This window comes from Mchenga conophoros, linkage group LG9 (assembly GCF_057382185.1).
Source record: "Mchenga conophoros isolate Kocher_MC1m ecotype Shallow Benthic linkage group LG9, M_conophoros_male_GT1.1, whole genome shotgun sequence".
Classification (NCBI taxonomy): Eukaryota; Metazoa; Chordata; class Actinopteri; order Cichliformes; family Cichlidae; genus Mchenga; species Mchenga conophoros.
This window is the reverse complement of record NC_140534.1, coordinates 4,075,160-4,089,325: the sequence shown is the minus strand read 5'-3', so window position 1 is coordinate 4,089,325 and position 14,166 is coordinate 4,075,160. Positions and strand designations below refer to the sequence as shown.

The 14,166-nt window shown below is 41.8% G+C and overlaps 1 protein-coding gene across 1 annotated transcript in view; it reads right to left on the bottom strand.

Moving 5' to 3' along the window:
• The window catches only part of LOC146566635 (uncharacterized), a 75,276-nt gene extending 70,910 nt beyond the window's left edge, over positions 1 to 4,366 (bottom strand). Inside the window, exons 1-4 of the mRNA XM_085286187.1 lie at positions 4,288 to 4,366; positions 4,039 to 4,175; positions 3,772 to 3,891; positions 116 to 232 (exon numbers count right to left, since the gene is read on the bottom strand). Coding sequence (XP_085142313.1) covers positions 116 to 232; positions 3,772 to 3,891; positions 4,039 to 4,175; positions 4,288 to 4,366 — 453 coding nt within the window. The remainder of the gene's footprint in view (positions 1 to 115; positions 233 to 3,771; positions 3,892 to 4,038; positions 4,176 to 4,287) is intronic.
• Between the last annotated feature and the right edge of the window lie 9,800 nt (positions 4,367 to 14,166).

Here is a 14,166-nt window from a genome sequence, read left to right as displayed (position 1 = left end):
CTTTTCTATGCCGAAGTTTCTTTCCATGTTGATACTTCTTTTATGTTGCCTCTGTTATTAAAGGCCACCCAAAAACACTGACGTGGTTTTACCCATGAGGCAAAGGACCACTCACCACATCATCCTGTGACTTGCCATCTGTAACCACCACAGCGATGCGGTTCTTGACCAGATTGCCCCGCTGGGAGGAGGCAAACACGTGGTCCACTGCAAACTTGATGGCCCTGCCAGTCTACAAAAAGAAGTGAATTAAAAAAAATAATTTTACACCAGACACCAGACCTTACACAACCCCAAAGGTTATTTGTGTCCCTGACTGATCTGCCAAGTGAACATGTTAAAGACTACTCAATGAAACCACTAGCCATTCCCAGTCAAGCATAGACATTTTAACAGAGGTCTTTGGAAATGCAAAAGTTGAGTATTACAGCTGCAGAATTTACAGGGATGCATGTGCAAGTCTGTTTGGTGACCATGCTTGTGGCCGTGTTGTGTGGTCATCCTGCTGCAGATGCAGTGTTGGCAAGTGGCACCAGTGAACATGCCTAAATGTGCAGTCTGCTTTTATGTGACGCTTTAAAGGTTGCATCATAGGAGTAAAGTCTGTTTTGTTCCTTCACTATGCTTTGACATGAATAGTTTGTAGGAGCTGGCCACCTGTGTAATAATTTATCCTTTACCCATTTTCCCACCGATTGTTTCATAATTTTTGATATGCTTTGTTTAACTTCGCTTCCAGTGGAGTCAAAAGTTTCATTCCTTCCCTCTCCACTCTGCTATTACAACCAAGCAGTGTTGCTTATAACTTGTGCAGTTTTTTTCTGCGTAATTGTTTATATTCCTATATCTATTTACTAGGGGTGCAACGATACTCGTATCAATATTGAACCGTTCGATACAGTGCTTTCGGTTCGGTACGCATATGTATCGAACAATACAAAATTTTTCATTTATTTTATCAACTTTTCTTCTGGCGATGCTGTCTGTGTTGAGCGCTCAGTGGATCTGCGTTCGACTACTCCGCCTAGGCTGCACTGTCGAGCGCAGCGCAAGCTAGCAAGACAGAAGCTAAACTCGTTGCAACATGGCAAATTGAACCTCCCCCACCCTCATTCAGATCTGGCCTTTGGAACTATTTTGGTCTTCATGTGACGTATGACCCTGAAGGTAAGCGCTCATGGACAAAAGTAAAACAGTATGTTGGATGTGCCACGCAATGCTCAATTACATGGGTGGGAACTAGTGCGTTAGCGCAGTTTGTTTGTTAACGTGTTGACACCATCCAGCCCCACGCACGGGGCGATCCGCGGTAGCTCGTTAACGGAGATTTGCCGTTAACGTCATTTCAGATTAACGCTGACAGCACTAGTGGGAACACAACGAATATGACTGCACATTTACGCCGACATCATCCTAGTGCAAAGACAACTGGAAGCAGACAAAAACAACAAGCATGCTACAAACTTTACCCGAGTCATTTAGACAGCTGTTAGCACAGGATTCTCCTTATGGGGACCTGATATGTTTAATATGCTGCTGAGAATATATCCCAGAAGAAGCGTATAGTATAGCTTTTATTTTGGAAAGAGCCATTTCTCTGTAATAAATTCTCTTTTCCAAAGATGAGTGATTTCTCCATCAGATATATTTATTATTTCATCCCTTTGTTGTTTCAGCAACATTAAATTTAAAAACTGTACTTTTGAGTTAAAATATATATTTATAATTTTAATAAATGACAAATTAAAAAAGCATGAACATTTTTTTGTATCGAAAAAATATCGAACCGTGACACCAAAGTATCGAACCGAACCGTGAATTTTGTGTATCGTTGCACCCCTACTATTTACATATAAATGATCTAAATTACTAATCCTTTTATTTATGTCAAGTCTTAATATTCTGCTTACATGTCCTGTGCACAATGTTGGGGAAGCTTCTTTAAAGACATAGTTTTGCAAAATACTTCATAACAGACAAGCTGGACAGCAGAGATACTCTGTTCTGTTTCCTAAAACTACTAAATTAGTTTGCAAAAACAAAAACTGATCAAGTTCACAGCGTAGCTATGATAACGTGTAACATGTAATAACAAAATAACATTGGCAGCAAAGCTTCACTGCTTATGGAAACAGTGCAGCACTGAGAAACGCCTGCCCTTTCGCTCATGCAATAAGCAAAGGTCAAGTGTGTGGAGACGGCTGCCTCACAACTGCACTGACTGAGCGTGTCGTAAGGATCGTACAGAAGAAGTAGGACGGCTTTGAGTAGGGAGGGGATTCAGTTACAGTAGAAATGCAATGGTCCTAACACACAAAGTTAACGCACATGTGTCACACAGTATTATCACTGTGGACATACAAATGCACAAGAATCACAGTTCATCACAATACAGTTTTAGCACATCACATTTCCCCTGTGCTAACCGATACACAAGTAGACAGTTATCTATTATCTAGTTATATGTTTGTATTTTATGATGATTATTTAATGGGATATTAATAATGTGATGCCCCCTGTCACATAGCCCGACAGAACAGCTGGTGTCCACCTGGAAACCATCAATCAACAGGGAAAAATATTCCCCAGTGGGTTGTGAGTGGGTACTGGGAGTTGCTAGCAGTCACTGTGAAATGAATTGCTGTACCTCAGTCATGAAGGCCTAAAGTCTGGTCATTAACCAGGGAAAAGTGTGCATTTCCAACCAGTTGGTAAGGTGGTTGTCAGGGCTGCTGGCTGTCATCTGGTGTATTTGGCTGCAAATACATTTATTTGCAGCTCATTTCACAGTGACTGCAGGAAAAACATAACTGCTTTTGTTACTAGTAAGTTTGTCTGGTTGGTTAATATGTTAGATGTGTAACCACTCGCCAAGTACACACTCAGGGTGTGTGGAACTGTGAAGAGTGCAACATGAAGCAGAAATATGAACCTCCAAAAGTTGATTCTGTTCATCTGGACGTAGCGTTTTGTGGGAGAAACGTTTCGTCTCTCATCCAAGTCTCAGCTGACTGAGATTTACTTTCCTGGATGATTGAGAATGCATCAAGACAGAAATAATAATAATAATAATGGATTGCATTTATATAGCGCTTTTCGGGGCCCTCAAAGCCCTTTACAGTTCCACTATTCATTCACTCTTACATTCACACACTGGTGGAGGCAGCTACAGTTGTAGCCACAGCTGTTCTGGGACAGACTGACAGAAGTGAGGCTGCCATATGGCACCATCGGCCCCTCTGGCCATCACCAGTAGGCGGTAGGTGAAGTGTCTTGCCCAAGGACACAACGACCGAGACTGTCCGAGCCGGGGCTGGAACCGGCAACCTTCCGATTACAAGACGAACTGCCAACTCTTTGAGCCACGATCGGAAATAGTATGAAACTTTCCCTTCAAAGTGAAAAATGTTGGTAACAAAGAGTTTGGAGACAAACTGCTGTTTGTGTTGCTGGTTTCCAAGCAGGTGTTTGCATCTTCCATGCAAACTAAGGCGACTGCAGCAATCACAAAGCGCTTTTTGGATTTCCCCCATTGACACCAAAGCAACCTGCAGCAGCTAAAGCTACTTGCCAATCCCTCTGTGAGTTTCTCCTTCACCTCAGGTTAGCTCATTTCTATTCAGTCACCGAATAAGTCAAGAAATACAAATATCGGCATGTGTTACATACATGTCGATGCTGCTGCATCTGTTTATTCTAAACACATCCCCACGATACATGATTTTATATGTTCTTCTGCAAATTAGGACATTTAAGGAGAAAAGGTCCTGCCTGTGTGTTTCCTCCCAGGTAGCTGATGCTCCGTATGGCCTTGATGAGCTCTGCTACTCCCTGGTGTTTCCCAAGAGGAATCTCCAGCCGAGGTGTGTCACTGTATTGTATCACAGCCACCTACAGGTGACACAACAAAACTTATCTGAGTGGATCTCTGTTGTGTGTAATGCACCAAATAACTCGAGTGAGGAAAACTGCAGTAAATCTGAAAGGAAATTGGAGGTTGTTCAAATCATTCTCATTATGCACAGCATGCAGCATTACCTGTGTGTAGTGGGAACTGATATCAAACTGGCTGGTGATGTTGATGAGCCACTGCTTGGCAGTGTCAAAGTCCGAGACGCCAACGCTCCATGAGCCATCAATGATGTATACCAGGTCATTGACAGCCGTGCTGCAGCCTGTGCACATAAAGATATATACACGGTCATTAAAGAGAAGCCATTACACTCAGGAGACTTAACAGATCAGTTTTATGATCTGCTTTCATCCAAAGGTGCATGTCATCAGTACCTGCTCTCACATCTTCCTCCTCTGCAGCATCCACTGTCGTCAGTAGTAAAATTACACTCCATACTGACCACAGCAACATGGCTCTGTAGGAGAACAGTGCACCGCAGGCCAGCCCAACCTACATAAAAACAAAAAGAAAGCTTCTTATCGTAACGATTAGGCAAACATTCTTTCACACCTATGAACAGATTACCATTAAATTATGGCCTAAACTATGACCACGCCCCCAAAACCTGCTGAGGTATTAGCTCTACGAGCACGCTGTACGGCACAGAGCTGTGAGCTGAGCCATCAGTGCTAAAACGTTCCTCGACACTTTTGATTTCTGACGCAATCAGACAGCAGTTACAGGAGTAAATGAGCTTCCCTGAGGTGCTGAGTTATGAGAAGTAAAAATAAGAAGTAAACAACTGCACGGCAAAATGCTGCAGCAGTTAAATGCACATGTTTGTGTGTGGAACGTGCAGAATTTCCTTACATAGAAAAGTCTTTGCATGCACAGTTATGGTCACACGTTTATATACACGCACCATGGATGTGGATTTTGGGGCTCTTCTTGTTCTTGTTCCAGAGTGGAATGATTGTACAACATCTTTAATAACTTCAAATAAAAAAGAAATTAGGTGGGCGGATCTTTACTGAATTCCCTGGACTTCCCAGGATTCACACAAAGCAGGTCCATTCGATCCGTGGATACATATTTATTTAGATATAAAGTTATAGTCAGAAAATAATTGAGTTGTGGGAACCAGAGTGGGCATATGCAAATGAGCTGAGAATGAAAGCCAGCAAGAATAACTCTGTGTTTGCTCTGTAATTCAATGCAGTTACACACAGAAGCAGAAATAAAGACTCATAAATCAGTCAGCCAATCACTGCTGGTTTGGCCATAACACCCCTGCTTTCTCCTTTTCCATTTCTGCCACATCAAACACAATAAGGACACAATGACTCTGACTGTCACATTGTTCCTTCCTGTGTGAAAACATATGACAGTCATTGATGCTGTTTTTCACTCTGTTATCAGTTTGAATATTGTTCACAGTTTCTCAGATGTGGTGGAAACACGAGGAGGAAATGAGACTTCCTGTGTAGCTAAGGAGCCTATGGCTTAAAGAGATTTTCAAACCATGAACCTGCTCATCATTGTCATAACTCATAGAGGGATTTCCCAGCCCAGGAACTAGAAACTATCAAAGCTCTCAGAGCATTGATTTGGTCTCTTTTTATGATTGGCAACAGGTCATTAGCTGTGTTTCAGAAGTACAGATAGGGAGGAGCTCACCACTCTGTGAAACACTACGTGGGTTTTAACAGTTAATCAGTGCAAGTTATCATTTCTAAGTGATTGAAACCATATTCTGCATGTGCTGAAACAATATGGCTCGCTAATACGTGCTAAACTGGCTCCCTGCACTCAAGACAGCACAAAAACAACACCATTTTTCTCAAAATGAAACGTAAATACACACATTTTTATCTCAACTTGCTACTTCAAAGTAAATCAGTGTACGTGAATAGCTTCATCGTCAGCACTTTGCCCTTTCTGTGCCACACATAGTGCACCAGGGAGATGTGTAGGTTAGCCGTCCCCCCTCAGACCAGCTGAAGCCAGCAGAACTCTTGTGAAAGAAACCTTTCCTTTTTTACCCCACTGTCATCACGAAACTCACGACAAACAAAAAGTACAACACTTCCATTCTGACACACTCCATCATGTTGTTGCAGCTGTTGCTAGCTGCTGCTATTCCAGCCATCAGCTGGCTGCAATTAAGCCACCTTGGGGAGCTCCCCAGTGAGCAGTTACCCTGCAGCCCTGGAGCACATTTAGCCTGCCTTTAAGGAGTAACTTGTCACTAAGCTGAAAAACTCTGTTTCATATTCGCTTTCACCTGCATGTAACCAAATGTTTCACTGCTGTCACCGAGCTCAGTGTGTAGTCAGTACAGCATGAACGAGAAGTCAAACAGCTGGAGGTCAGCTAGAGCAAGATATAACTGCTTTAAATGCTTCAGTGTTATTACAGTCATTACGTACTGGCTTTGTGTGTGTTTTCAGCTAGAGCTAAATCATGCTACCAGAGGAACTCTGTCCTGAACAACAGACACTGAGCACTAAAACATGTATGCAAGGACTCAGCCCACGTCCAGTGGACACACTGTGTTGTAGTATGCAGCTGGTACATACTGCATGTGATATATGATGTGAGAATGAGTCCAGAGTGTCTTGTGAAATGACTACATCTCTGTCTCTCCCTCTCCTCTGTCCCCTCTCCTCTCACCTCCTCCTCCTCCTCCTCTGTGTTGTAAAATTCTTTTGTGAGTTTTTTATTTCATGCCATACCATGCAACACATGATGGAGCTTTCCCTGTTTTCATTCGGCAGCACAAACATGGCTCCACCGACCACAAGGCAGGCCCAGAGAAAATAACAACGTGAGCAGAAACACAGGCATGGCAGAGAAGGCTGCGCTGTGCTGGCACAGGCTTTAAAGACAGGGGAGGATCCGTGGGCTGCAGAGAGTACAGCCACCACAACCTTTCTTTGACATGGTCCTCTCCCTGTAATGCTTGTTCTCCGAAATATTTTTAAACCAGAAACACCGAAAGAATAGGCAGTGTGTGCAAAACCTTGACAGGAATCACTAAGAATTGTTATTAAGTAACTTTTTTGTATTACTGCTTACATATTCCTCTCTACAAGATCAAACTGGTGAATAAATTTAAATTAAACGCCATATAAGTTATATGTAGGTAACATGGGTAGTAAGTTTGCTACAGGCTTGAAATGGGCAAACTCTATGTTTACTATAAAAGGCCTCTGTGTGTTTAGGAGCATGGGTTCATCATGGGTGTGTTCTGAGTTTTAGAATGAATCCCAGTTTCTGCTTTAAAGTGAATTAAGAGCCACTGAAAAGATGAGCTGGGTGCTGTTTTTATCACTCGTGAGTTAATCAGGTTGATACATGGAGTCCTCGAGCCACATATGAGATGCAGGCAAACATCTCTGTGTAGTTTGGGTCTGTTGCCACTTGCAGAGTCACTGAAGATCGATAAAGGTTGTTCTGAATCATTATTGTTAACGACCATGAAACGTTTCTATCGTGTTGGGGAGGATCTCTTCCAGAATAATAATGCCTTCTTGTCCATTCTTGTTTTTGTTTACACGGGTGACTGAACCAGGTTTTGGGACAATATGTCATGGAAAGTCTTTATTTTGTTGGACAACAAATGACAACATACCAGGTCCTGGGGTAAAAACATACCATATGTTGTACTTTTCCAGCAAGAAATTACTATATCATTACTTTTAAAAATACTCCAGCAGATTTTTTTAGGAGGCAGCTCTTATTTGTGTTTGTTGCCCATAGCAGTGCGACTGAAAGTGCCAGATTGTATTACTGTATAGTTTAGATTAAAGTTGGTTAGCTTTATAGCTTGCTTGCTCATTTTATCTAGTAGACCAGCTGGTAGCTAGCTTCTGACTGATCTGAATGGTAGAAAAATTGCTAATCTGAGATGCTAATGTTCTTTTTATTGTGATAATTAAGCTGCATAAGCAGACACAAGTAAAAATGTAAAAATTCAACACTGGTCTTAACTGGGATTTTGCACCCTGAATAGTAAAAAGAACAATGGGAAATGTATCGTGGCTTTCACAGATACTGACTCTGAATTGACTGAAGTTTTGAAGGGTGCTTATACTTTTCACCCACTATACAGTGAGCAGCTTTTATTTTCTGCAACATTTCCAATCAGTGCAACATTATCAGGCCACGTTAATAAAGAAAAAACATGCGCAATTGAATAATTGACCATGTTGATCATTTAAAGGCCCAAATATAATTATTCAGGTCTTCTCACTGTCCGCTGTATGTCAAGGTGGGAGAGTTACCTCGCTATCACTTTTTATGTCATGGAATCGTGTGAGTGCACAGCTGTAAGCAAACACCGAATCTTTACTTAAGGAAAGGAAAAGACACAATGTTACATTAAAATGTTAAACTATTCAATATTAACTTTAATATTTACTATAATTCAATAGAACTTTCACAGGGAGAAAAAACTACAGTAATGTTAGCTACATTCCATTTAGTGCATGTTAATTCACTGTCATGTCTCATGAGGCTTAATGGAGACACTTAATGGGAATAAGTCATCTCTATTATACCTCTGCTTTCCCCATGCTGATGTGCAAAAATATGAAAAAGGTCTACAGAGTGAGGCTAGTTTATCTGTCCAAATGAGAGCTTCATCTGACCTCAGCTGTCACTAGGTCATGCTCTCAGCACATGCATCCCTGACAGCTCAACTCATTCAGCAAGTCTGGAGATCCACAGGTACCCCAGGGGCAGAAATATCAGACTGAAGCTACAGACTGAGCTATGTGTGCATTATACTTGTAGTTATATTGTTTATTGTAATATTAGATATTGAGTCCTGGTAATTTTAACTGCAGCAATTATATTTTCTGTGAATGTGCTGATAAAACTGGAACTGATGGTTTGAATGCAAACACATATTTAATTGAGCCAAAGTCTCACAGCTGTATTATGAATGTGTAAGCCTGTTCAGTTGTATAGCATCCTGGGTAAAGATGGAAAACTGTGATTAATGTGGAGGCAGTGGCTGTAATAGTAGAAATGAGTCCTGCCTCTTTGAAGGCTGCAGTGCAGCCTGTGCAGAAGCGTGTGCTAATTACAGTGTTAGTGCACCACATGCGCCGGAATAGTTGCTGCTTTTAGCCTCATGTCAGGCTGCTGCTAGCCCCCTTTGCTAACTGCTAACATGTTGAAAGTATAAAGTATCCTTTGTGTGGATGTTTCATCCTTATGTGTGAATACTAAGCATCTGTTGTACAAATCTTTCTTTTCAGAACCACAAACACACACACACACACATATGCACACAGATGTATATTCATACCTACATCCTTCAATAAAACTACAGCTGGACTGTGCATCATGGCTTCTACACATTTCTGAACAATTCACCAGCCTCAGTACCAAAGTGTTATTTAGCTTCCTATTATGAAAGTCTCTTTATCGAGAACCAGCGTATTCATTTATGTCCTCTGAGCTACCCTCCTACGTCCTGATCTACTAAATAAAGGACATGCAGGGCCTTCCACAGATATCTCATTTGCTTGGGTGGCCTCCACAACGTCCAGAGAGGAAGGAAATCACAAAAAAGTTCAATGGGAAGATTCTCGTTCCCTCGGTTCTCAGGAGGATATAGCGCTTTTCTATTCAATTTGAGCACTCACAACACTTTCTACTACAAGTCTCATTCACCCAGTCCCCCACACACACTCATACAATGCTTTCATCTGTACCTCTGCACTCTCACTGCTGACACTCACACTCCGACGGACACATCATGAGCAACAGGAGGAGCCGGGGATTAAGCCACCGGCCTTCTAAATCATCCTGCTCGACCATAAAAGAGACAACATTCCCACTTTAATGAGAAGAACCAAACAAACCTGCATAAGCTGTGGGTTTCACATAAAAGCAGGCAATCGTTGCTAACACTGGCAAGTATTTTTCAAGACACTAACATTTTTGGTACAACTAACCCTTTCTTCTTCAGACATGAGCCTGTGAGCTCAGTGAAATGGCTTATTTGTACAACTAAATGGCACAGTGCCCTAATTAAGGTTATTAGCTGTGCCTGTGCTTTTCCTACTATAGCGAGTGGAAGTGTTTGGCACATGGGCACTGAATTCAAACATCTCTTATATGACACATGGGAACGATTGGTCTACAGAGTGGGCTAATTCACCTAAATGATAAATGTTTGCATCGCACGAACGCTGCCATAACTGGGATGCTTGAGTTTTTCCATGACTTTGCAAATTCTAATTTAAGCTAAGAGGGAAGCTTTGCGACTGTTCCCTGAGCAGCCTCTGTCCAGTTAGATAACAGCGTATCTGAACTAGCTCCACCACATGAATGGCTGCTGGATTCAAAAGTAGGCACTGCCTGCCTGCACAGATCAGCTCAACCTGTCCTCTTTTCTGGAGTGAAGCTGAGTCCCAAGCTGAGAGCAATAAGTCAGACTGGATGGGACCGGCTAAGACTCAGAACAGAACTTGATTCGTACACACTCCTGATCAACACTTTAAAATACAAGTAATTATAACCATGTACAAATTACGTAAAGACGCAATTCAATTGATTTGATGTGAAATTTAAAGTTATGCTGTTTCCCCATTTCTGTCTTCATGCTGCTCTAATGGCAGATGCTCATATTAAACATGGGCTGACTGTCTGAGAGTATTTGTCCAAGTACAAATCCTAAACAGCTCTTTCGTTATAGCAGCTGGATTCCTTTAGAGAGTAGGTGGACTTTTAACCCAACTTTAAATGGCTGAGGTGGAAAAGGATAAAAGAAAGTAAAAGATACAGATGTAAGACATCCAAAGACAGAACATCAACAGTAAAAGAGGGAAACAACACACCAGTGGAGATCATTCATAACCGTTCACTGTTTTTATCTTTACCAGGTCTGGAAAAAACCACACAGACACTCTTTTTGCTTCTTCTCTTTGCATCCACCATTCCTCGCTTCTTCTTTTCCACACATCAGTCAGTAGACATGGAGAGGTGTGTACTGAACCTGAATTCCTCCAAAACCTCACTCTTTTTCTAGCAAACCAGAAGTGCAGTTTACCAACCACACGAGCAGCCTCCGCTGGCTTCAGCATCCCAGAACATTCCTGGTGCATAAATGTTGCTGGGATTGCTCAGCGCCTTTCACTGGTCCATGTAATATGATGACTGCGGAGAGCAGCACTGCTACTGGATCCCAACCTGTTCAAGTACACTATAGCTTTCTCAGTTAAAATAATATGATTTTTTTTTCCAATACATTTTGAGTGGATAAATCTGGAACGGTATTATTTTAGCCGTGAAGTTAGACACATTGTATCCGCTTTAGAAAATGCTTTCAAATGCTGACGCCTGCATTCTACACACACTTTACCTACTTGTAACTCATTTCCTCTGAAAGCTTAACAAACAATAAATGTGTCACATCATTTAATTAATGCCACTGCGTCTTACAAAAAGTATTCTCCAAAGACGGCACGTGACTCTCTGAGGCAACGTATCAAACAGAAGATACTCGTGCCCTAAAGCAGCTTTACTGTCTATTTTACTAAAAGGTGGGCGCATGTTTGACAAACTAAATATCATTTTTAGAATAATTGTGACTTGACACATGGGGATTGTGCCCACAGACTCAACAGGAAAGTGTTTCCTGATGTTAAAGAGCTCCTACATTTCTTTCTCATCACGCTGCTCGACATTAATTCAGTTCAATTCATTCCACTGTTTATAGCACCAAATCGCAACAACAGTCCCTGAAGGCACTTTGTGCTGTAAGAGGGCAATACAGAGAAAACTCCAACAATTCGATCTCTCCCTATGAGCGAGTACCTGCCTACAGTAGGAAGGAAAACTTAACAGGAAGAAACCTCCAACAGAAACAGGCTCAGCGAGGGGCGGGGCCATCTGCCGTGACCTGATGGTGGTGAGGGGAGGGAGACAGGACTAAAGACACGCTGTGGAAAAGAACTAATGATTAAATGCAAAGTGGAGTATATAAACACAGAGAGTGAAGAAGAGGCAGTGCATCATGGGAAGCTCCCAGTACCTAGCGCAGAATAACTAGGGGTGGATTCAGGGTCAGCAGAATAAGTACGAGCCTTATCAAAAAGAAGAAAGAGGGTACGTGTGCTTCACCAGAGCTGATCTGGACAAGCAACTCCACTTCCTCTTCATGACCTTGTAGAGAAAATTGGAGACAAGCCTAAAAAAAGTGAATTTTACACCTGCTTCAATACAAGAAACTTGCAAGATGTTCTTAAATTGAAATAAACTGATGATAACGAATGGAAGGCAGTTTCACACATAAAAAGCTAGCCTTCTACTCGTGCATGCTAACAGCTCAGTAATACGACAAACACTCGATGCAGGCTTTAACAGATGATAATGACACTTTATGAGTGTAATCAAAACCCAACAGAAACGTTAATGTGCCCGAACATGAATATTACTCACAAAACCAATATAAAACTCTGACAGTTGAAATATATCGATTGTCTCTTATTGTTTAGAGAAGAAGTTTTCTCTTTGTAAGACCCCAAAGCAGTGTCCATCTTTTATTTACAGCCTGTAGTTCTGCTAGGCCGCTTCGGTTTTGACCTCATGCCGTCGGCTACATCCTGGCATTAATTTATCTCTATATTCTGAACACTGTCCAAAACATATTTCCTGCGGTTTCACAGGTAGATCAGGGACTGATCCTTCAAATACATTTTGTTCCGTTGGAACTGCAGCCTGATTATCCCTGTTTATTGTCATGTAACACTTATATGCAGTAACAGACAAAAAGAAATATAGATCCAGATGTGAGGTTCTCTGTGATGAGAACTTCACATCTGGATTTAATCTTGTCGGATTAAATGCCTCCTGTTTAAAAGATGAGCAGTACACTTTTGATTTCACTAAAGAATGTTTGGTAAATGAAATTCTCAATATTTATGTCAGGTTTTCCAGTTACTTGAGATTTCACAGATGCTGTTTCAATTTCAAGTCACATTTTGCTTCTTCTCTGCTCAGTTATTGCTTCTTTCTACGTAACAGCACGTTTTGTGCCTTTTCTAGATTTGTGTTACAGTTACATGAACTTGATTAGTGCTCTGATTAGGGACTGACCTGAAGATCTGAAGAGTGGAAAACATCCCAGTGAAGTAACATAATGCGATAGGGTTGTGTTCGGACAATGAAGGGGTTAGAGTTCATAGATTCATCTTGTCTGCCCAGAGTGATGACATGTTGGCTCAGGGTAACCTGACATTTTAAACCAATATTTCTACAGACCTGCTCAACCAGCCACAGCTAGCACAGGTAAAGGTACAAAGACATCAGTGAAAGAGCTCTGTTTGCAACGCAGCCTTTACAAATACACTGCTTTGTATCTCCTGCTCGTCAAACCAGGTAATATTTTACCAGATCCGATCTTTCCTCTGTCAAAAACCAACGAGCAGCTGATGTCAAAAATAACTGCAGTGACCGAGCAGAACTTTCACTGTCATCTCTTGTTCAAAGATAATTGGTGACTGCATCTGAAAACTGCACTTTTCTTCCATGCGATCCATGACGATCTTAAAAACTGTCCGGCACACACCTTTTCCATCGTTTCCAATTTATTGTGTTGCTGTACAGTGGATACAGTAATTAGAAGTTATTTCAGGGAACAGACATAACTGACAGCGTAACTTAAACATGCCAAGAAACACACAGGGAGGCTGGTGCTTTCCAGTAAAGCTGAGGACCTCAACTCTCTGACCCATAATCACAGAGTTTGATGTATGACTTCTGCAGTATATTTAGCTTCTTGTTGTCCTGATGGCCGGTCAGTTTTGGCCAAACCAAACTGACGCTGTGGTAACATCGCATTTTAGACAAGATGCATGCATATCGCAGATTAAGTAGTAAATGAAACAACAACCACTATCCTGAGCAGAGATGGGCAGAACAGAGAAGTCCAGGAAAGGAAGAGTAGCTGGCAATCTAATGGACAGCTACTCTGTCCAGGCTTCCTCCTCATAAAGCTACACTGTGTGAGAGCATGTGTAATAAAGAAGTGTTGACAGGTCCTTACCTTTCTCCTTTTCTCCTTCAGCTGCAACAAGCCAATGATGAATGCGACTCTGCTGGGAGACGCTGAAGAGAGAGGACGCCTGGCTCGGCAGTGACAGTCCTCCTCCTGGTTGGCAGAGGGTGCAGTGGGAGTGTCAGGGCGGCCTTTGTAAACTGTGGCCAACTCCACCACGGAATATGACACAACTAAGACCAACGTATATCCAGTG